Source organism: Aspergillus ambiguus (assembly GCF_047715705.1).
Source record: "Aspergillus ambiguus strain CBS 117.58 unplaced genomic scaffold BDV59scaffold_33, whole genome shotgun sequence".
In the NCBI taxonomy this organism is placed as follows: Eukaryota; Fungi; Ascomycota; class Eurotiomycetes; order Eurotiales; family Aspergillaceae; genus Aspergillus; species Aspergillus ambiguus.
Window position 1 is genome coordinate 90417 of NW_027395546.1, and position 19671 is coordinate 110087.

At 49.4% G+C, this 19671-nt stretch overlaps 8 protein-coding genes across 8 annotated transcripts; 2 read left to right on the forward strand and 6 right to left on the reverse strand.

Moving 5' to 3' along the window:
• Nucleotides 1-1901: 1901 nt before the first annotated feature.
• Nucleotides 1902-3530, reverse strand: BDV59DRAFT_204478 (glycosyl hydrolase family 79 C-terminal domain-containing protein; the record flags this gene model as incomplete). Its single annotated transcript, XM_073694474.1, has 1 exon — nucleotides 1902-3530. One exon carries the CDS (start codon nucleotides 3528-3530, stop codon nucleotides 1902-1904), a length of 1629 nt encoding a protein of 542 aa, XP_073545057.1.
• Nucleotides 3531-3628: 98 nt separating this feature from the next.
• Nucleotides 3629-4083, reverse strand: BDV59DRAFT_184709 (uncharacterized protein). Its single transcript, XM_073690730.1, has one exon. The coding sequence runs from the start codon at nucleotides 3852-3854 to the stop codon at nucleotides 3657-3659; it is 198 nt and encodes a 65-aa protein (XP_073545058.1). The 5' UTR covers nucleotides 3855-4083; the 3' UTR covers nucleotides 3629-3656.
• Nucleotides 4084-4119: 36 nt separating this feature from the next.
• On the reverse strand, nucleotides 4120-5342 carry BDV59DRAFT_184711 (uncharacterized protein). Its single transcript, XM_073690731.1, has 3 exons — nucleotides 5168-5342; nucleotides 4985-5095; nucleotides 4120-4922 (listed from the first exon to the last, which is right to left on the reverse strand). The coding sequence occupies exons 1-3, from the start codon at nucleotides 5325-5327 to the stop codon at nucleotides 4276-4278; spliced, it is 918 nt and encodes a 305-aa protein (XP_073545059.1). The 5' UTR covers nucleotides 5328-5342; the 3' UTR covers nucleotides 4120-4275.
• A 303-nt stretch (nucleotides 5343-5645) lies between these two features.
• On the forward strand, nucleotides 5646-6686 carry BDV59DRAFT_184712 (HAD-like domain-containing protein). Its single transcript, XM_073690732.1, has one exon. It carries the CDS (start codon nucleotides 5718-5720, stop codon nucleotides 6333-6335), a length of 618 nt encoding a protein of 205 aa, XP_073545060.1. The 5' UTR covers nucleotides 5646-5717; the 3' UTR covers nucleotides 6336-6686.
• A 140-nt stretch (nucleotides 6687-6826) lies between these two features.
• Nucleotides 6827-9939, reverse strand: BDV59DRAFT_184714 (uncharacterized protein). Its single transcript, XM_073690733.1, has 4 exons — nucleotides 9450-9939; nucleotides 9189-9365; nucleotides 8251-9139; nucleotides 6827-8197 (listed from the first exon to the last, which is right to left on the reverse strand). Exons 2-4 carry the CDS (start codon nucleotides 9324-9326, stop codon nucleotides 7080-7082), a joined length of 2145 nt encoding a protein of 714 aa, XP_073545061.1. The 5' UTR covers nucleotides 9327-9365; nucleotides 9450-9939; the 3' UTR covers nucleotides 6827-7079.
• Nucleotides 9940-10748: 809 nt separating this feature from the next.
• On the forward strand, nucleotides 10749-13842 carry BDV59DRAFT_184715 (uncharacterized protein). Its single transcript, XM_073690734.1, has 9 exons — nucleotides 10749-11030; nucleotides 11107-11210; nucleotides 11271-11325; nucleotides 11383-11420; nucleotides 11494-11671; nucleotides 11724-12263; nucleotides 12323-12739; nucleotides 12795-13270; nucleotides 13318-13842. Exons 1-9 carry the CDS (start codon nucleotides 11017-11019, stop codon nucleotides 13671-13673), a joined length of 2178 nt encoding a protein of 725 aa, XP_073545062.1. The 5' UTR covers nucleotides 10749-11016; the 3' UTR covers nucleotides 13674-13842.
• A 496-nt stretch (nucleotides 13843-14338) lies between these two features.
• BDV59DRAFT_184716 (amidase family protein) lies at nucleotides 14339-17046 on the reverse strand (the record flags this gene model as incomplete). Its single annotated transcript, XM_073690735.1, has 3 exons — nucleotides 16874-17046; nucleotides 14593-16749; nucleotides 14339-14534 (listed from the first exon to the last, which is right to left on the reverse strand). Exons 2-3 carry the CDS (start codon nucleotides 16440-16442, stop codon nucleotides 14342-14344), a joined length of 2043 nt encoding a protein of 680 aa, XP_073545063.1. The 5' UTR covers nucleotides 16443-16749; nucleotides 16874-17046.
• A 356-nt stretch (nucleotides 17047-17402) lies between these two features.
• On the reverse strand, nucleotides 17403-19067 carry BDV59DRAFT_184717 (sugar phosphate isomerase/epimerase family protein). Its single transcript, XM_073690736.1, has 2 exons — nucleotides 18894-19067; nucleotides 17403-18821 (listed from the first exon to the last, which is right to left on the reverse strand). Exon 2 carries the CDS (start codon nucleotides 18636-18638, stop codon nucleotides 17487-17489), a length of 1152 nt encoding a protein of 383 aa, XP_073545064.1. The 5' UTR covers nucleotides 18639-18821; nucleotides 18894-19067; the 3' UTR covers nucleotides 17403-17486.
• Nucleotides 19068-19671: the final 604 nt, after the last annotated feature.

Sequence of the window (19671 nt, forward strand, 5' to 3'; positions counted from 1 at the left end):
CGGATTCAAATGAGAGCCCACGCAGACATGTCCGCGAGGTTGTTATTTTCCATATGGGAACGGCAGAATTACTCCTCAGAGTATTGGACGTAGTCAGTACGCTACCAAATCTACGCAACGTCAAGTACAATAATTTGCCTCTTGATTTGCATGTGGCGCATGTTTGCTAACTCAGCGTACGTTCAGTTTTTGTGCCTCCCAAGACATTCCGCCGAGTTTCATTGAAGCTCTGACAGTCCATCCGTGCCAACCAACCATGGCATTATTTTGTGTGGATGGGACTATGACGGCACCCCCCAGTCTTCCAGCAGTAACATCACTACATGCGGTAGTCGACCTTGCCGCCGGAGTTAATGAACGATCGAACTTCAGGCTCCTCTTCCTGCAGAAGCTTTTTTTTGGCTGTCCGAATTTACGCTCCTTCTATCTTACCACTGTTGATCAGCAGAGTAGTGGTACACTACGTCATCTCATGTTTCCCAGCATTACCAATTTTCACCTCACTGGAATAGAGAAATTCCCTCCTCTCAAACAATTATCGTTGAATGGATACCAAATTGGGCATATGGAGTGGCCCTACTGGAGGGACTCCTTCCAATGGAGGGAATTGTCATCGTTGACCCTAGGGCCTCAGCCTGATCTACACAATCTGGGTTTGCTTACGGGTTATGTGCAGTCGCTCAAACATCTCACACTCCTTGCGTATAATGAAGAAAGCACTTTGCACACTGATGACATCGACCGTTTTTTAAGATCATTTAACGGCCTTGCAAAACTTGAGATAAAAGGCCACTCATGCTCCATTGAAGCGGTTGCGAACCATACGAGTCTGGCTCATCTGTGCCTTCATACAGGTGAACTGATTCCAGAGCAGCTAGCACAGTCAAGAACACGACTCCATCGCCAAGCATTGTCCGCGTCTGACCTGGAGCTTCTTAATCTGCGTTGCCCACATATTGAATATTTCGAATTAGACTGCAACCGGCAAAATGGAGAATGGGTAAGCCGCATATGTCCCTAGATGTCTAACAAACTAATTAATCGTCCCACAGCCGGAAGACGTTTTCTTTATACTTGCGACACAGTTTCGTCATCTTCGACACCTTTCTATTCACTTAGAACTGGGAATAGCAAACATACACGCACCGCTTTCGCCCGTTCTAAACTATACCTCAGCACAAAAACTCGGTGACATCTTCTTCCACATAAGGGCTCCTCGAGGACTACATACCCTTACTCTCAGGACTGGAGAGCCGCTGCGCCGATTCCCTTACGGAGAGCCAGTGTATCGAAGGTGGGAACAGCTGCATAGTGTGACGTTTGAGCTGAAACCCAGCATTACATCGCCTCATAGTGTCGAATTATGCCATGTTGAACGGGAAGTCTTAAATGGTTTGCGGCTTCGCGAGGAAATTGACACTACAAACCCAGTAGACCTATGTGTTAGGGTGCAAGCAGCCGTCCATGGGGTATGTGTGAATACTTGCCAAAGCCAGAAAAACAATCACCTATCGTTAGACGATTCGCTGTTAGGTAGATCTCCCCATCGCTGGGTAATTCCGGCATAATGCCTGTACATAACCAGAGCCCATCTTCTTCGGAGACTGATGCTGTCTGCTAACTGTTGAATATGGATTCTGGGCATGGTGGACCATCTCCGGTCTAACAATTATTCCACCAACCATAGGCTAGAAGATGTTCTGTCGTCATGCCCGCTATTATCTCTACATAACTGTCATTCTCATCCTTATTGAGCTATATGAACAAGCTCTGTGGGTTTGTCCCACTCAGGTCAGTTCTGTGGCATGGACGTCATTCGGAATTGACCCATGTTTAATTGAAGCTACTCGCATTGTACACAGAACCAGTGCAACGAGATCATCAAACGACGAAGGCTTGCTTCAATTTGCTCCTCCAGCTGCTATATTCTCGGTAGACTGTACCAAGACTGCCTCGGCCTGGGATACTTTAAATTCGACTATACCATTGTCCAGTACCGTTGTAACCTCCGGTTTACATTTACCAACCTTCTTCCCAGTCTCTGGGTGAAAGCTGACTCCGCAAACGTTGACCTTACTCTTCGCATTTGTCCCTGGCCCCTGTAGCCTGACAACCTCCACCTGGGTCCCGGGTATCCACGTTGTGTGTGCTCGCACTCGCCGTTGGGGTCGCTGTCCGGAAGAGACATTGACACTGTCTGTAGCAGATAGGGTGGAGGGATTTTCGAGACCAGTGCTTGAGTTCCATACTCCCAAATCGACGAACACCATTTTTTCAAGACTACTACGTCTTCTGTCGCTGAAAATTGCATATCCGCTAAAGTCTGAGGAATTAGCTGATGGAAGAGCACTTATTTGTCTTGGGCGTCCGTCACGGGTAGCCAAGACGTGTGCGAGAAAAACATGTGAGTAAAAGTTGGCTCGAATACCGGCAGCGAGCTTTTCACCTTCGTACTCGTACGGCAATGGAGTAAATGCCGAGTATTCACTCTGGTGGCCCAAGTGAAAATACACCTTTTCGATCCCGATGGTTGCAGCCGTTAGAACGTAATCAGTGGCCCAGAGAGCGGCACCAAATGTGTCACTTATCCCGCTCTGTCCGCTACAAGACGCTGAGTTTGTTTCACCCAGGACCAGAGGACTTCCAGCTCCGCGAGCTGCTGCCTGTTGCGGAACGTACTGTGACAAGTTGGTCCAGATGACCTGATGATTTGAGAGGAGATTAAGTGAAAGGCGTTCTCGGCGAGCTTCGTCACATGTTGACTGCGGATAGAGGTGCACAGCATAGGATTTGACTATGTCGGGATTGACCAGTCCAGCCCGTGTGACGTTTATTATGTCAAAGTCATCTACTTCGTCTTGTTGGTCAGGAACCCAAGGAGGATCAGCGAAAACCGCAGCTTGGAACGAAGGCTGGTGTGCGGCATTTTGATAGAAATCTGATGTCAAAATCTGACTCGTGAGCTCCTTCCATTGTCGCGTATACTGTTTCGTATCCCAGCTCGAATTTCGCCATCCTTTGCTAATATAATGATCAATCTCATTTCCCAGTTCGAAGAGTGACAGAGAGTCCCCAAGCACCTCCATAGCAGCAGCAGCTTGTTGAATAGTATTGGCCCATGTTCCCGACGTATTGCGGAAGTTCAATGTATAAATGAAATCCGTCCCATCGGGAAAATACTTAGTCCACTCCTTAAACCAGTCTTGGCTTATTTTGAGGACATCCACGGTGGTATCATTGGGGATGGCGATTGACGGGGCATTCAATTCGGGAACGAACAAAGTCTGATCGGCAATGTTACCACCAACGCGAATTGGAGCCGGTACACCAATTATTTCGGCGATATTCTTCATGAGTGTCGATGCTAGGTCACTTTGGAGGTAGGGGGCCATTGAGGAAGGCTCCACAGAGTACCCATATACATCCGGTCTCAAGATCGCCCTGGAGCCATTGCCGGGCACATCCACTGAAGTGAAGACTGCGGCTTGGCTGTAAGCTAAGAGAGACGCAAACGCGATCAATCGTGTCATAGTGAAAAGAAGTCCAAGCTGCCCTCTCACAACAAGTTGGAGAGGTAAAACAGAGACAGTCATGGATTGGAGGCCATAATCGCCCTTCGATCGGTTAAATATCCTACAGCACCTTCATTTCACCGATCAACTCGACCATCGTACACTACAACTGCACAGCGGGGTTCCCCATGCTGCGGGGTTGTTTGAATGAGATCTGTTATCATTAGCCCACTGTAACATTATTGCTGCCCCAACCGGAAAAAATGACGGAAAATTTATACATGGATGTTGCGTATGATCGACAATTTGCCAAGGTTTTCCCACGGGACTCGGTGTATACATGACCGATGGGATGTCGCAGTGGGCCGCTCAGAGTGCTATTGAGAAAGAAAAGCTCCGACAGCTCCATGGCTTACTAAACTTCCAAACTTCATTACCCGTCGAGCAGTACAAGTCGTTTATCGTGAATGATGTGGCGCGTTTGCAGGTTACTCCGGTTTATGTCGAACTCCACGACCCATCCTGTGCACAACTTTAAGCCTAGTTAGACAGGAGTAAGAAATACTCTACCCGCACCTATACCATCTGTACTTAAGAGGACCATTGGCAGGCAGGTAGGTACGCGTTTCGAATGGAACCTATTTCCTAATTGTAAATATATATTGTGACTTACGCAGAGCACCTAACTCCCCCGTTGAGAAATATCCTCCAGAGGTGGAAGACAAATGTGATCGCATCACTCTTATTTATAGATAGGATGTCCCTACCACGCACAATGTCCTCCATCGACTCGGAGATCAGAGCCCGTCATGAAGCTACTTCCGTCGCCGAGTAGAAATAGAACTGGTGCCCGAAACTCATCCACTGTACTAAGCCGGTTTAGCATATTGCCACCGGACCAAAGCTCTTCGATTCCCGGGACTCTGAGTGTCTCCGCAGTTGCTGAAGTCCGAATATAACCAGGTGACAAAGTGTTCACCCGAATGAGAGGCATATTAACGCGTGATCCCCACTCGGCGGCTAGTGATCGGGCAAGCTGCAAAATTGCAGACTTGGAAGAGTTGTATGCAGCTGTGTCCACCCCCTGATTGACGACAGTACCACTCATGCTGGCTACGAGCACCATACTACCGGAGACATTACTTTTGCGCATCTCGCGTGCCACTGCCTGTGCTGCAAGAAACGTTCCAGCCACATTGATATCCATGAGCTCGCGGAATCTCTCGACAGGGAACTCTACTGAAGGCCCCTTGTCAGATACTCCAGCGCAGGCTACCAGCCCACGGATGGGGTAGCGTATTTTTGCCACGACGGAAGCCATGGCTTTTTGCAGACTCTCCTCGTCAGTGACATCGCATTGATGATGTGACACTACACCATCATATTCCGCAGCAATTTTCTTGAGCGGCTCTGGATAGGTCCGGGAATATGAATTAGTCTTTTTGGACTTCAAATAGCGTGAGGATTTATACCCCATGTTTCTTGGCGAGGCTCATCATGGTAATCCAAGCAGTAAGCATCACCGCCACTTTCGAGGATAGACTCAGCTAGAGACAACCCCAAGAAACCAATGCCTCCTGTGACTACACGGGACAGATAAGTATCGTACGAGCGAGCATGGGGCCAGAGGCAAAACTGTATTAAGGGACACTCACTGATAATGCTACGGCCGTCCACACGAAACAGACTTTTTGTGGGAACGGAGACACCTCCCTGCGATGGCTTTACCTCTCGAGCTTGAGTTGGATCCGCTGTGGACAAAGCTGTGTTCATTATGCTCCTGTTAGATATGGAATTGTGGTAGAAGTCACCCATTAATGAATGGCATGGATCTCCTCGGTAATATTCTGGTCCTACCCCGCCCATCGGAAGGGCTAAATAGGGGGGGACAGAAACAAGGGACGGGTCCAAGCAATGTGGACGAACATCCCAATGATCCTGGTTGTTGACGTAGAATACAGTCGTTGGTTCATCTTCAAGTACTTATATGGGCCACAAATATTTCTGATTTTGGTATAATTTATTATTACCTTATAGAGTCTATCATCTTGTGGAACGGCTGAATGAACAGCCGCGCCCTAGATCCACTAAACCAGGCAGTTATTATCGCTATCGGTAGAACAATTTGGCGACCCTCCTATAATGGTCAGCCGAAAGCCACAATCCCTATCGATATACTCGTACAACTGACAATTGCGGTTCAACATGCCTAAAGCCGTGGTTTTTGACCTCCTAACTGCTCTCGTGGACAGCTGGTCCCTCTGGAATGCGGCTGCCGGAGGGGAAGACGCCGGTCGTCGTTGGCGGAGCCGCTACCTCGAAATCACCTTTGGTTGTGGAGCCTATCGGCCTTACGAGCACCTCGTCCGAGAGGCCGCAATAGATACAGGAATTGGAGAAGAGGCTCCTATGCGTTTACTCTCTACCTGGGACCAACTACAGCCTTGGCCTGAGGTTCCCGGAGTGCTTCACGATCTCCGTTGTCGTGGGTACCTGCTGGCTGTCGTGACAAATTGTTCGGCTGAGCTGGGCCATCGTGCTGCGGATCGTTGCGACATACCATTTGACTCGGTTCTCACCGCAGAAGAAGTCGGGTTCTATAAACCGCACATAAAAACATACCATGGTGCCGTTTCCGCCGTCGGAGTGGACTTAAAGGACGCGCTTTTTGTGGCGGGCAGCAATGGGGATGTTGTTGGAGCCGCTGCCGCTGGGATGGATGTCGTCTGGCATAATCGAGTCGGGCTGCCTGCGTTACCAGGTTCCGCACCACTCGGCGAAGGGAAAAGCCTTCGGGAGACGCTAGAAATGTTACTTCAGTAGGCGGGGTCCGTGGCAAACCTATTCTCCACGCAAGCTGCAATGAAGTGTGAAAAATAGAGACCGAGCTGGCTAACCAGCTGTACTGGTCGATTGATTTGGAATAACCCGAAAGAGGTTAAGGGCTGTGCGTCCTTATGCGAAAGCGCACCACCTGTATTACTTACCCTCAAGCTCTATGTACCACTGAAGACTCGCTGATGTTACATTGCAAGATACTATATAGAGTCCCGCCGCCCCTGTAGTGAAATCACGAGAAAGACAGTCATCTGTTAAAGCCTGGAGGCCGATAGAGCTAGTCGATGGAGTGAAAATGGATGGCTTTGTGTCTTTATTTGTCAAATGTAAGCGGCCGTTTCTTTTGAGAAGAGTTAGAATCACGGGACTTGTCGAACAAGGTATAAAGTGGCTGGTTTATATTGCTAAATGCCACGTAAGATTCATGTCTTCCTTTAGATAACGATCATCCCCCGGTACCCATCTACCACCCGTAAGCTCATCTAGAGGGAAGTGGCATAGGCTTGCTTCCAGTGAGAGAAAAACCGGACAACATCCAATAATTACATTAATTCTATAAAGGAGTGTAGTAGATTATGTCCATATCCAGCGTTAACTCATCACTCATCTGCCTTGCTCGCATGGATCGATCGGTAGCATTACAAGCGAGGCTGCTAACCATAATGTGTACAACAAAACAATATTCCCGAGAAAAGAAGAGAAATCCAGACATCCGAAAAAAGCTGAAAATCACAAAGCAAGAAGCTCAAAAGCGAGGGCAAGCAATGTCCATTGCCAACGCGCCGCAAGAGCTGTTGCCACCCCAGTAAAAATAGGAGGCGCTGATGTGCCTGATGGTTCCGTAGTCGTCGGCGTGCCAACAGCCGTCCGGCTGCTTGTGATATCACTGGGGCCGGAACCGGCCGTTCCACTTTCACTGGCAGGCCCTCTTCCGCTAGTAGTGCTGGTCGAAGTCGCCGTGCCTGAAGTAGAAGCACTCGAGTTAGCTGTTCCGGAGGAAACAGTTCCCGAAGTAGGATTGCCCCCACCTGAGGTTTGGGTTGATGCTTCTGCGGACGAACTACCGCTATTACTTCCTGCCGTGGTACTTGTCGCTGATCCACTCGCCCCGGCGGAAGTCGTGCTAGTGGTAGTCGAACCTCGCGTTTGACCAGCAGCAGAAGTGCTTGCTCCTTTGTTGGCACAAAAGTCGAGATACTGTAGGAACTGTGGTTGTACACCGTTCTTGTATGATTCGGAGCCATTATCGTATGCGTCGCAGCATTCCCTGCACACTTGTAATCCGAGCATAAAGTCGGAGCCCGATTCACACGCTTCCGTGGTCTTTCCCTGATACTGAATGACCTGGGCAGCATCATTACATTCGTCATAACAATTGCCGGGAATGGTGCCAGTTGGGGGGGATCCATCCTGTCTAGCGAGCAGTTCACCAAACACAGCGCGTCGAGCATACCACTCGCGAGCGCTCATCATACGTGTAGAGCCGGGGTTAGTAACGACTTGGAATATGGTATCGTTCAGGCCAAAATCTTTGGGATCGAGGTTGAAATACCACTGGGTAACATTGTAGACAGTTCCAATTTTGTCTGATGTACCACGTTTACCCCAATACTGATTGTGGATGTATTCCGGGGCCTTAATGCATTCTTCTGGGCTGCAGACATAACTATCCGAGGGCATACCAACTTGAACGTTGCAATCTCTGTCTTCGCCAAAGCGTTTTGGATGGCAAATATATCCTGGAGCACAACCCCAAGTCCAGTCGGTTGGTAGGCTAGATGGAGGCGAGTACGTTCCCGTCGCTGGAAGTGAAGAACAGACTTTTCTTGGTACAGTTACAGTCGCGCCTGGGAGATGTGATTAGCAAAGTGCTAATTAAGAAAGGCCTATATGCTCATACCTGGTGCAGTTACTGTCCCAGTATCCCCAGGCTGAGTTTGCCCAGGTTGTGTCTGCGTGACAGTGACAGTGTTGTAGATCGTTGTACTGATGATTTTGGTTACTGATATTGTCTGGGTAGAAGTTGGGCCAGGAACAGTGGTTCCATCCCCTGTTATAGTAACAGTTCTGGGTGGCTGCGTCAATGTGCTCGTTATTGTCGATGCCGGAACTGTTGTCACCGTACCCGAAAGGGTTACGGTGCTGGCCGGAACGACGGAAGTTGTTGTATATGTCGAACCAGGAAGTGTTAACGTACTTCCAGGCTGCGTCACGGTTGTTCCAGGTTCCGTTACGGTTGACCCGGGTTGAGTAAAAGTTGTGGTAATGGTGGATCCGGGAAGCGTGGTCACGGTGCCCGACACCGTTACGGTGCTTGGAGGAACGACCGAAGTGGTAGTGTACGTTGATCCGGGTAATGTCCTGGTGACCGTTTCAGTCTCTCCTGGCAAGGTTACTGTCTGCCCGGGACTGGTCTCTGTGATGGTCAGAGTGCGAGTGGTTTTATGGCCGCCGAGATCAAGTCCAACACTGATGAGTCGAGTGATGGTCACAGTAAGCCCAAGACCGCCGTCACCACCGCCGCCCTCTGTTATCGTCTCAGTCACCGTTGATCCTGGAGCGGTCACGGTTGCTGCGGGCGGTGGCGTGATCGTCATACTCTGCTCTCCACCTCCTAGCACATCGAGTCCAAGGCTAATCAGTCGAGTCACAGTCACCGTCACCCCCAGGAGACCGCTGTCCCCATTCTCCGTTACCGTCACAGTCCTCTCTGGGGGAGTTACTGTTTCTGTGACGGTCACTGAAGTTGGTGCTGGGGCTTCTGGATATGCTTGTTCGCTCTGCCCTGCCTATAGCAAAGTTAGCGCATAGAACGAAATGGTCGAGGTGTATACCTACGCGAGCGCAATCAGTTATTGTTCTAGTTGTGTGGGTAGTTATGGTCTGCTCTCCCTGATCAAAAGGCCAGATACCCCAGGCTGGTGAGAGTAAAGAAGCCGTCGCCAACTCGGCAAGGATAAACCTGAAGAGCTTCATGGTTGCCAGCCAGAAAGCAGTACAGTAGTCCTGCAGCTACTATGAACGAAATTATGTCAGGATTAGACGAAAGAGATGATTGGCGCCTGGAAAACGACCACTTTAAACATATGGCATATCTACCTTAATCGACGCTCAGGGGAAGCTATCCAGGGACTCTGGGTCTTCGTTTCCCCTTAATCTCCGAATTGTATGGGAGACGAGCTGACAAAAGAAATAAAACAAAGAATCCACTGGGCTGGGGAAAGTCCAGCGACTTTCAATTGCACCAGGAGTTCCTTTTAGGCTTGGGTCATGTGGGACAACAGATAGGCACCGGGGCTTTTTGTGTGAACAGGAACCAATCCACATACGAAGGTGACTCGTACTCCTCCTGGAACAACCGATGAGAAAGCCTTCTTGGAGTTAGGAAAAGGGCTATCAGCCTCGTGGGAAGCGGGGCAGAGGAATATTAGGTCCAACTCATCCCTGTAATCGGCAGTGTATGGCGGGGATGGTGGTCAAGTCCCTCTAGTGTACTAAGAACCCAATGATGTGATTCATCCCGAGCATGCCTGGGGTTGAGCCGCATGGTAAGCAAACAGTCGCAAATGGCGGTGTTGTGTTATCTGACGGTGAGCAGAGATGGGATTGAAAGTTCTCGGGTACGGACTAGCAGCTCCAGAGTAAACTTCGATCGACATGGGCTCCGTCAGATTTTAGCAGAGGACCCACCAGGCCAACTGTCTTGCCGGCTGAGGCTTCAGTATGGAGCAGGGATCAAGGGAAGAGCATTGAATTTCGTGGATATAGACCACTATAGTGAAGACGAACTTCCACCAAAGAAAGCAGCTGGAATATTTCCCTCTCATTCAGGGATTCGAGACTGACGTCTTACAGCATTTGGAATGTTCGCTTAATCTCGCCGTTCCAATGATTGGATATGCAGTTCGTATCCGCACGGGTTCGCCTTCGTCGCGTCATCATGATTCCGTCCAGCATTGATTCCCAAAATCATCTGAGCGGCAGAGACGTGCATAAGCCCTGCTGCTAGCTTCGGATATGGGTTTACGGGTCTCCTCGTTCTTCTATTGGGTTTACTGCTGATCCTGGTCCGGTGGCTTTCACTGCCCCCTCGCTAGTGTCACATTCTGTTGTCAATTTGTCTTCCTATCCCCACTTTTCTCGGGAAATCCAGACCTGACACATTGAAGACAAAGCAAATGGGATTCGATGATGGTCTACTGAAAGGAACTACCCTGGCGAACAGGTGTAATGTCTTCTCAAACTTCGGGGCCTGGATCGTCCCTTGGGGGCTTGAATTTGGGAAATGATTGTCTCTGGTCAGGGAACTGGACACCTGATCTCTCAAACCACTGCTGCAACTAACGGACTCGGTTGTATGTTGCTGTTTCTTTCCGGAAAGTCAGGCCCTAATTGCCTCGAGTCCTCTGATGACAGGGCCCCTCACGATCGTCGGGCTCTTATCCAGTTCAATCGTGGTATACTTCTCCACCATCCAGTGCAGAGCCGCCCCCCGCAGCCTGATCATGACCTAGTCAACAATCTGCCCCCTACGGCGGGACAGGGCTTTTCTTTGTGCAAAGTAGTAGCTGTGTCCAGAAATTATTCGTCCCCTTTGCAGCGCGCAACGTCGCTGGCCATCTTCGACCTTGCGTTAACATCCACTGGCTTCCGCGGGTCATCCTGCATGTCCCAGCATTGGTAAGAACGATTTTCCCATAGTCTGCCCAAAAGAAACGATACATGGTCGGCTAATGTTGTGCTCTTTATATTGCAGTACATCTCATATGGCTCGATATTCACTGGTAGGGGTAGCCCTATGGGCGAGCTTCTTTAGCCAGATATGGGCAGAGGATATATGTAACTGGCAGTCTGTTCGAGGTAGGAGGAATATTCTGCTTTCATGTCCGCTCATCTGCTATTGTTACTGACAAAATACAGCAAGTGTTGTGCGCGACAAAGTCTATCTCGACGGTGGACAGATGTGGGAAAAAGCGTAAGATACTGAACTGTTAAACCGTGGGAGTACTCTTGCTGATAACACTTAATTTAGAGACGTGTCTACTGGGGGAACCACGGTGACGGAAAACGGTCTGTCTCTATTCTGTCTCTTTGGGTAATAAACGGGTAAAGGTAATTGCTGTCAACTAACGCGTACCCATAGACCGTAACAACGGGCTTCTATACTATCTCAATTTCTCTACCCCCTTTGATACAACCAAGACAAACCTCACGAGTCTTTTTGGGACCATCCCAAAGTCTACCGGTGGGGTGAGCAACATCGCACCCAACTATCTGGATGGCACTTTGTTCTCCAACAACAACATACTCGTCTTATATGGGTAAGTAGTTCGTGGTCGCCTCAAGCATATGGACTTTGCTAACTAGTAGAAGTGGCATGCTCTCAGCGTCATCATATGAATCCGAACCGCCCGACAATCAGGCCCTTACCTATGAACTATTCCAATACGGGGCAGAGCGGTCTCATTGGTCACCAGGGCCGTGGAGCATATATACAGATCTTGTGAGCACGTACAGGACCAATGGTGCAGGAGTCTCAGCACCCAGTGAGAACATGGGATATTATTTTAGTGGTGTACAGGAGGCAGATGGAGGCGCCCCCAAGTTGCGAGATGTTGGGCTTAAAAAGTTTAACACGACATCGGACACTATGATCACAGTCGACATGTCGACAATGAGGGACTACAGGTGGAGTAATACAAGCCTACCAGATTATATTCAAGGGCGCACTAATCCTGAAGCCGTGTGGCTCCCTGTCGGCTCCTCCGGTATTCTGGTCATCATTGGAGGCGTGACCGCCTCTGCCTCTGTTACAGCAGTGGAGTTGACGGATGACCAGCAAAATGAAAGTAAGACCACCAGTCCTAGCTTCATGGATACTGTAGCCATATATGACATAGGAGGAGACAAGTGGTAAGTAAAGGGCTGTAGCCTTCCTAAACAACAGATGAGATTTAACTGTTCGTTATCAGGTACCTTCAAAATACCACTGGCGATACGCCGTCTCAGCTCACGGAATTCTGCTCTGTCTATGCTAGCGCAGGGGACTCATCATCGCATAATATCTACATTTACGGAGGATATGATGGCTTGTCCGATACGAACCCTCGCTCGGATGATGTTTACGTTCTGTCATTGCCGTCCTTTGAATGGGTCAAACTTTACAGCGGACAAGAATCCCTTGGTCGCAGTAGCCATAAATGCGTTACACCTTATCCTGATCAGATGCTTGTTCTGGGAGGCCAAGGAATAGATGAGTCTGAGTGCCTTGAAAGTGGTCTGATTCGGGTTTTCAACCTAAATACCGGCAAATTTCAGAACACGTACGACCCGACCGAATGGAGTGAATACAAGATCCCAGATCTAATAACTGCACGTATTGGTGGAAGGTAAGTTCTGTTCTCTTTTGATAATTTCATCTAGAGTGCTGCTAAAACATTCTAGTTCCACCGGTGGCGCGGTGAAGACTGCACCAGACTCGTGGACGAACGCCTCCCTCGCGGATGTCTTCAAAACAAAATACCCCAAAGAAATTCAGACATGGTATCCCTACGAGAGTACCGAAAACTCTACTGGGATCTCCCCGGTCCCTTCTAAGGGATCTAGTTTCCCTCGCTGGGCTGGTGCGATTATTGGTGTTGTCCTCGGAGTTCTGCTAATCGGCGGCGCGATTCTGTTCTGGTGTCTTCGACGACGCCGCAAGGCCCGGGCGGCACAGCCCAAGAGTGAAATCTCGGAACGAAGATCTCGCATAATGGGATGGGTTCTTGGAGTCCCGAAGTCAGGGGAGACGACGGTGTCGGCTGGTGACACGGCCTACGATGGCGAGGATTCGAAGATGGGCGGACATTCAATGGCAACGGCCACTTCACCTGATCCGACAACGGAAGCTATGAGTGAGCCTGTACATGAAATGCCTGGTAAGTCCTCACTGCTTTGCTCAGGTCATATACTAACATTCACCAAGACCCCAGCACTTCGCCCCCCGTAGAACTGCCGACTGCATATAACAACCAACCTCCCTCAAGGCCCAGTGTATCTGACACTGCTGCATCACAGACAGGCTATGTATCACCAGTAACCCCCGGAACACCAGAGCCAGGGTCCTCTCCAACCCGACCGGGGCACCACCGCCACATGTCAAGCGTTTCCAGCTCTCATTCCGATACCATCGCAAACATACTTCATAACGAAAGTTCGGAGCGACACCCACATCGACCCAGCTATGTGTCTGACGTTTCCGAGGTTAGCGCGACCTCAGATGAACCTAGGCGCAAGGATACTGTTGCCGATACCAGTGGACTTGAGAGGATTGATGATTGAACATAATTTGGGAATTACGGGCTAAAGCAACTGCATATATCTAATTGCTGATTTTCTACCTTACATGTGTAAACAGTACGTATTACAGATGACGCGCTTTGCTTACTTGATATCCCAGAGCTATGAAGTTTATAGGGCTTTGATAATGTGATGAGATTATGAATATGAACATTCTGTCACCTTGAACAAGTTCCGGAACTCCATGAAATCAACCACCTGGTTACGGTAAACCCAATCTTTTAAATAATGAAGCACCTTGTCTGCCTTCCACACCTCCTGGGGCGTATCAGACGGTTCCAGGAAGTTGTTGGTTGGTGAGTTTCCGGTCCACTTAGAACAGTAGTTGAGGAGCTTCAAAGGGCAAAAGCTGTGTGTGTCGCTCATCACCACCATGCTTTCACAGCGAGTATGCAAATTCTTTCCTTATAGACAGGAAAGAAACATGATGGGAGAGTCAAGTAAACGACAAATGAGCTGATAGGTAGAAGGTAGAAAAGCCTTTATTAATCCCCAACTTACAGAGTTCTGCTTAAAATGCATAGGTGGATTGCCGTAGCTAGATATGACTTAACCCTGTACAAGCCGTTTCGACTACAGAAAAAACCCCTGGCTCTATATTATTAGTATTAGACAGGAATTTAATGGCGGTTTTTACAAGTCTTGACCAACTAAAATGCTGTTCGCCCTGTCTTCACTGGCCCAATCATGCCCGCGTGTGCCATCTTCTCCACCATATTGAACAGCATGAAGTCACATCCGCGACGAACGATAAAATTAAGGCTTACAGGCCACTGCTCGCTTACCATGGTCACTGGAGACATGTATGGAACCTGGCCGATAGGGATTGTAAAATCTGCACATCTATAGAACAAGAAGTCAGTATCCTCTCCTACGAGGAAGTGTTAGGTATCTAACGTACCCAAACAGAGGACATATGGTAGCGCACCCAATTACCGTGCCATCTGGAATCACCGAAAGTCCAGTGGCATTTGGCTCAGTGTTTAATTCCTTCTCTCGAAAACTGGGTAACCCCCCGGTTCCAATGTCACAAAGCATCAGGGACTCAGAGCAAGAGTCCTGTGTCTCGTATAATACCGTTTTCTCGAACCAATCCACCCCAGTGGCCTTCATTTTCAAGGCGTATTCATAAGCAGTACGCGTCAAGCTGCTCATATTGAGCTGTTTCCATGCTGTCCGCCATACGGGGTCCACTGGTGGAAACCGGCCTTCGTATCGCCTTTTGTATTCTGACATAAGGGGCCCCGCAACATCGATATAGTGAGAAACGTTGGTCAACATGCTTGACGAATACATCAGGCCGTCCCAGGGATCCATCATATCTGGGTAGATGGTTGCGTTGGTCACGGTGGCCGTAAAGTTGAAATGATGGATCTCCATGTTAAACAGGGCCGACATCTGTGATATAACGGAGTCCACTATCTTCTGAGCGGCCGGGTTACGCATCGGGAAGTAGTCGTCTGGGTACAATATGCGGGAGGGGAACTTCGTTGTGTCTGGAACGTGCAAGGGTGTCAAACCGGTAATTGATGAGTTTTGATGCAGTTCCGGTGTATACCAAGCCTTCGCAAAGCGCGACCAGGATATGGGATCGCGTGCAAAGACTCCTGCCGTGTCTTGCGCCCAGTTCAGTGCGGCAACTCCTTCCATCGAAATTATTCCTTGACTGGGACGGTTTCCAAAAGTTCCCGACACGGCTGCAGGGCGACGTATTGATGATCCTGTATCGCTCCCAATGGCAGCATCCAGCCAGTCGTATGCTGCCACAGAGCATCCACCTCCAGAGGACGACGCAGAGCATGTCAGGTACCCATCGCCGCGGGGATTAAAAGGATATTGCTCATCAATCCACTGCCATGGATCAGCGCCGGATGCGAATTGTGCAAGTTTGTACTTGCCTACGAGTACAGCCCCAAGGTCAACTAGGCGTTGAATGGAGGGCGCCGTCGTTTGCGCGATTGGCATAACTTGGATCCATGCTTGGCTTCCTGCTGAAGTCTGTAGTCCGTGAACATTAAACAAATCCTTGACTGCCACCCGAATACCGGCGAGCGGGCGAGCATCACTCCACGAGTGGATGCGACTGGGAACTGGGATCATTGGTGCCCGGTTTTTCGAGGACATGGATTGAAATGGTCTGAAGGACCCTGTGCCATCGTTTGATGCATACATTCCGGTAATGAAATCACGATGTTCGTCCTTGTACAGTCGGTACGTGCTGAGAAGGTTGAGCTTGTTTTCTAATATGACGGCTGTGTAGGGCCCTGGTGCCAGCGGAATATTCGCATCCTTATTTAGACGAATAAATGACCCAGTAACCGAGTGGGAAAATGCTGAGTTCACAAATATTCGGTCAGCACCGACAGTCTGCAAGTATTGCACGGCTGTTGAGTCCATTTCCGCGTGAGACGATGTGGAGAGATATATGTTTGCCATGAAATCAGCCGACATCACATCGTCATGGGATAGGTAGCGGGAAATAGTTTTTTCTAGGAATTGCGCGGTAACTTCGCTCTCGTTGGCGACAATAACTGTCAATGGAACAGGCCCATCCGCGTCCAGCTCGTCAGAAATACCTAGCGATCTGTAGGGTTTCCTGGAATTCGCAAAATATGGGATCACGCCCAATTCGTACAGTATTCCCTCCGGTCCCCTCTGTGACTCCTTAATGACATTTCGATTGCGAGGGAGGGCATCGCTTCCCAAGGGAACACCCAATACCGCCAGAAGGACAATCCTCCACGCTCGCATAATGACAGTAACTAGCGTCGACCCTTCAAACAAATGACTAGTAGTTTTCTGTAAATAGAGCAGCACCAGAGAACTTCTTATAAAGACTAGATCATCCCAGACAGACGGCCTCAGTTCCCACGGAATGGTCTCAAAACGGAGATGCCTGGACTCACACAGCTGGCGAACGAGGACTCAGAGTTATAGGGATGTACTAACTTTGGGAATGTAAACTTTTTGTACTCAACCGTGTCGCTAATTATTGCAGGAAGATCCTGGATCGGGCTGCCTCCGCATGTTGGCATACCCCTTCCCCTTGGTCCAGCAACTAATGTAATCAGTATGCATGTTCCCACCGTGTTACTTTTGTCGGATGCTCTAGACAAAGACACATGATACGCCACAAGCGCTGCGTGGAAATTAAGACGAAACAAATATTGGATTAAACCGACTTATCATAGTGGCTTTGGAACTGGCGAGATCCTTCACATGGCAGGAGTTTCTCGTATTTGACAAAACTAACACCTGAGTCGCGGATATTCTGTCATCATCTGCGACAATGCAGACTTTGGTACGTTGTTCCTGGAAAACAAGCGGCCTGATCGGTATTTGAATAGAACGTTAGGGGACCTGCTGTGTCACATTAGTATTGTGTGGTCGGTCCAATTGTGGATTAGGACGGATTAACTGGCCTCAATTAAGGCCCACCAGAGTCGGATCGGGAATTCTATATAGCTGTCGGTACTATAAAATGTTTTTCCACACAAGGTCAGACGTTCCTATGCCGGAGGAATTGCAGTATAGCCGCAGTTGTAACTGACTGGATAGCAGGAAATGCATGGTAGCAGCAGCGGAAACCTGGAGAATATAGACTTCAAAACTTCTTCCGATGGTGGCAGTATATATAAGTCAATCTCCTACGTGCTGATAGGGGGAAAAATTGATCCCAGCTACTCCGTACATAACTATTTATCTACATTAGGTCATGATTGGGCTTTTACTACAATATCGTCAAATCTATATCCATCGACATGCAAAAGATCGTCAACACACGGCAAACTGCTCTCATAAACGTCCCGTTCGTAACACCGGTGACCAACCAAACTCACGAGTCCCCCGTTGCCACATCTCCCAGAAAGCCGGCACATGGCGAAGAGAATCAGCCAGTTTCCGAAGACCGTTAATTCCTCGCCTCGCATGTGTTTCCACTACTTCTGCTCCTGGCTGGTTCAAAGAACTGTTGAATACCTCCAGCGACATTGGACCTTGGTATCCGGTGGCGATTACGGCCGCTGCAACAAGGTGAACGGGCATGTAACCCCCACGCTCAGTCTCAAATGGGTAGAGACGATGGCTACGAGACCATGGTAGAAGAACGGGTACATTAGGATCCGCCGGGGGGAGAAATTTCTTCGGGTCCATGCGTTCAGCATCGCCGACCTGGAAAAAGAAGATGCGGTCTCCAGGCACAGACGCCACTAGACCCGCCAGGGATGCGCACAGCACATTGATGGATTCTTGCAGCGTCGGGTAGATGCGACCGTGACCAGCTGGATTGTACGGGTCGGCGAATTCCACAGCAAGTACATTGAAAGCATCGACGATTAAACCAACGTTGGGGCGATTAGCCATACGGACGGCTTCCCAGCTGGAGGCCCAGGTATTGCGAGTCGCCCACGACAGGCCCTCATAACCGATACGAAGCATACGGCCTCCATCGGCTTTAGAATATGCCTTGGCCATGTCACCCAGATCGGCCAGGTCTTTAGCGACGGTCTTGAGGTCAGAGGTCACGCCATGATCGGTCCGAATACTGGCGCACATGAAGACGAGGTCGGTATCGAACGCCCTCATAAAGGGGAATCGCTTAGCAACAAGATCTAGTGTGGCCTGTCGTTCCGAAGGGTCCTTAATGCCCTCAATCTTTCGCAACGGCTGGGTACAGGCGATACGCATGCCTAGGGATTTTACCAAATCACCTAGTTTGCGAGCCACCTGTAGGTTCTCCGGAGTAGCTTCCCACAGCTGATCACCGGACAACCCATGCTCCTCCAGATAGGCAGCCCAGCATTCATCAAACAGATCAATCCAGCGGTATCCTGCGCGGGCTGCAGCCTCTAGTCGAGGTTGGAGTTTGTGGTACTTCGCGTTTCCCAACGAGAGCGTGGCGACGCCGAACTCATTGCGGATGGAGGCGGGAGGCCAAGAAATGGGCATAGTGGCGGAAGACGTTCGCTTAGAGGAACAATCCAAGTAGCAGGTAGAGGTTTCGTTAATTTTATGGTGAGAGACATGGAAGAAACATGGTGATGCTGTGGATCTTTTTATGCGGGGATGAACGCTTTTCCCATCGTCCGGTCACTAAATTTATGCCCCGTTTTGAGGAACCCCGGATTCCCTCTGCTGAGTCACAATGATCAATGGAGTACGGAGTAGTTAACCCAGACAGAACACGATGGAGATAGTATATACCTAGCCAACCCGGAAGGTCGTCCTGCAAATAAAACTCTCCCGCTGAACTCGAACCTCGAACTGAAGCAGTGATTCAAGGAGCTTCATCCACCTAGGGGTAAGGTGACCATTTTATACCTTCAGTGATAGCTCAGCCGCCTAATCGCACTTCTTTCGAAACGAACTGGCATGTCTTACAGCATTTCTTTTGAATAATCGACCTCCATAATATTGCCCAATCCCTATGCTGCCTAACCAGTTGGGCACCGTTCCACACTAAACACACAGGATCTCTCCTAGAAGCCACAATGCTTGGGCAAAGCTTGGCTGGAGATAGTTACTATCTTACTGTCAATCCCCAAAATTAGAATGCCAATTCAATCCTAGGTTTTGAAGTTCTAGACGCCGTGCATCCTTATTCTCACTGAAGCTATACGACGCGTCGCGGCTGTTTTATCTTGCCGATGACAACAGCCCCATCATACTGTCATGGAAAGTTGAAAGTCAGGGTATATCGCCTTTCGGCTAAAAAAGAGATAATTTATTTCTCACTGCACCACGTACGCAGTAGATAGCTCTTCCATGACTAAACGACCCTCTAAGTGGAGTTTGGTTCATCCCGTGCCCTAACCACATACCGGAATGCAGCACCCTGCATACAATCCGGGAAGAGATCGCCTCCATGGACTCATGGTTGTCTGATCTCGCCCAGCAATTTGCTTACGGGCTCGCCCGGGTCTCCCCTTGGACTAACTGTTGCACCCACGCACCATGTGGACCAACTCACCCAGCACGGCAA

Excerpts from the sequence above, each read along its gene's own strand:
- BDV59DRAFT_184709 (XM_073690730.1), bottom strand. The coding sequence starts at position 3,854 with ATGTATACACCGAGTCCCGTGGGAAAACCTTGGCAAATTGTCGATCAT.
- BDV59DRAFT_184711 (XM_073690731.1), bottom strand. The coding sequence starts at position 5,327 with ATGGGTGACTTCTACCACAATTCCATATCTAACAGGAGCATAATGAAC. Across the intron at positions 5,096-5,167 it reads GGACGGCCGTAGCATTATCA|TCACAGGAGGCATTGGTTTC; the intron begins GTGAGTGTCCCT and ends TGTCCCGTGTAG. Across the intron at positions 4,923-4,984 it reads GCCTCGCCAAGAAACATGGG|AGCCGCTCAAGAAAATTGCT; the intron begins GTATAAATCCTC and ends GGACCTATCCAG.
- BDV59DRAFT_184712 (XM_073690732.1), top strand. The coding sequence starts at position 5,718 with ATGCCTAAAGCCGTGGTTTTTGACCTCCTAACTGCTCTCGTGGACAGC.
- BDV59DRAFT_184714 (XM_073690733.1), bottom strand. The coding sequence starts at position 9,326 with ATGAAGCTCTTCAGGTTTATCCTTGCCGAGTTGGCGACGGCTTCTTTA. Across the intron at positions 9,140-9,188 it reads CAATAACTGATTGCGCTCGC|GCAGGGCAGAGCGAACAAGC; the intron begins GTAGGTATACAC and ends ACTTTGCTATAG. Across the intron at positions 8,198-8,250 it reads TGGGACAGTAACTGCACCAG|GCGCGACTGTAACTGTACCA; the intron begins GTATGAGCATAT and ends CACATCTCCCAG.
- BDV59DRAFT_184715 (XM_073690734.1), top strand. Across the intron at positions 11,211-11,270 it reads TAACTGGCAGTCTGTTCGAG|CAAGTGTTGTGCGCGACAAA; the intron begins GTAGGAGGAATA and ends GACAAAATACAG. Across the intron at positions 11,421-11,493 it reads AACCACGGTGACGGAAAACG|ACCGTAACAACGGGCTTCTA; the intron begins GTCTGTCTCTAT and ends GCGTACCCATAG.
- BDV59DRAFT_184717 (XM_073690736.1), bottom strand. The coding sequence starts at position 18,638 with ATGCCCATTTCTTGGCCTCCCGCCTCCATCCGCAATGAGTTCGGCGTC.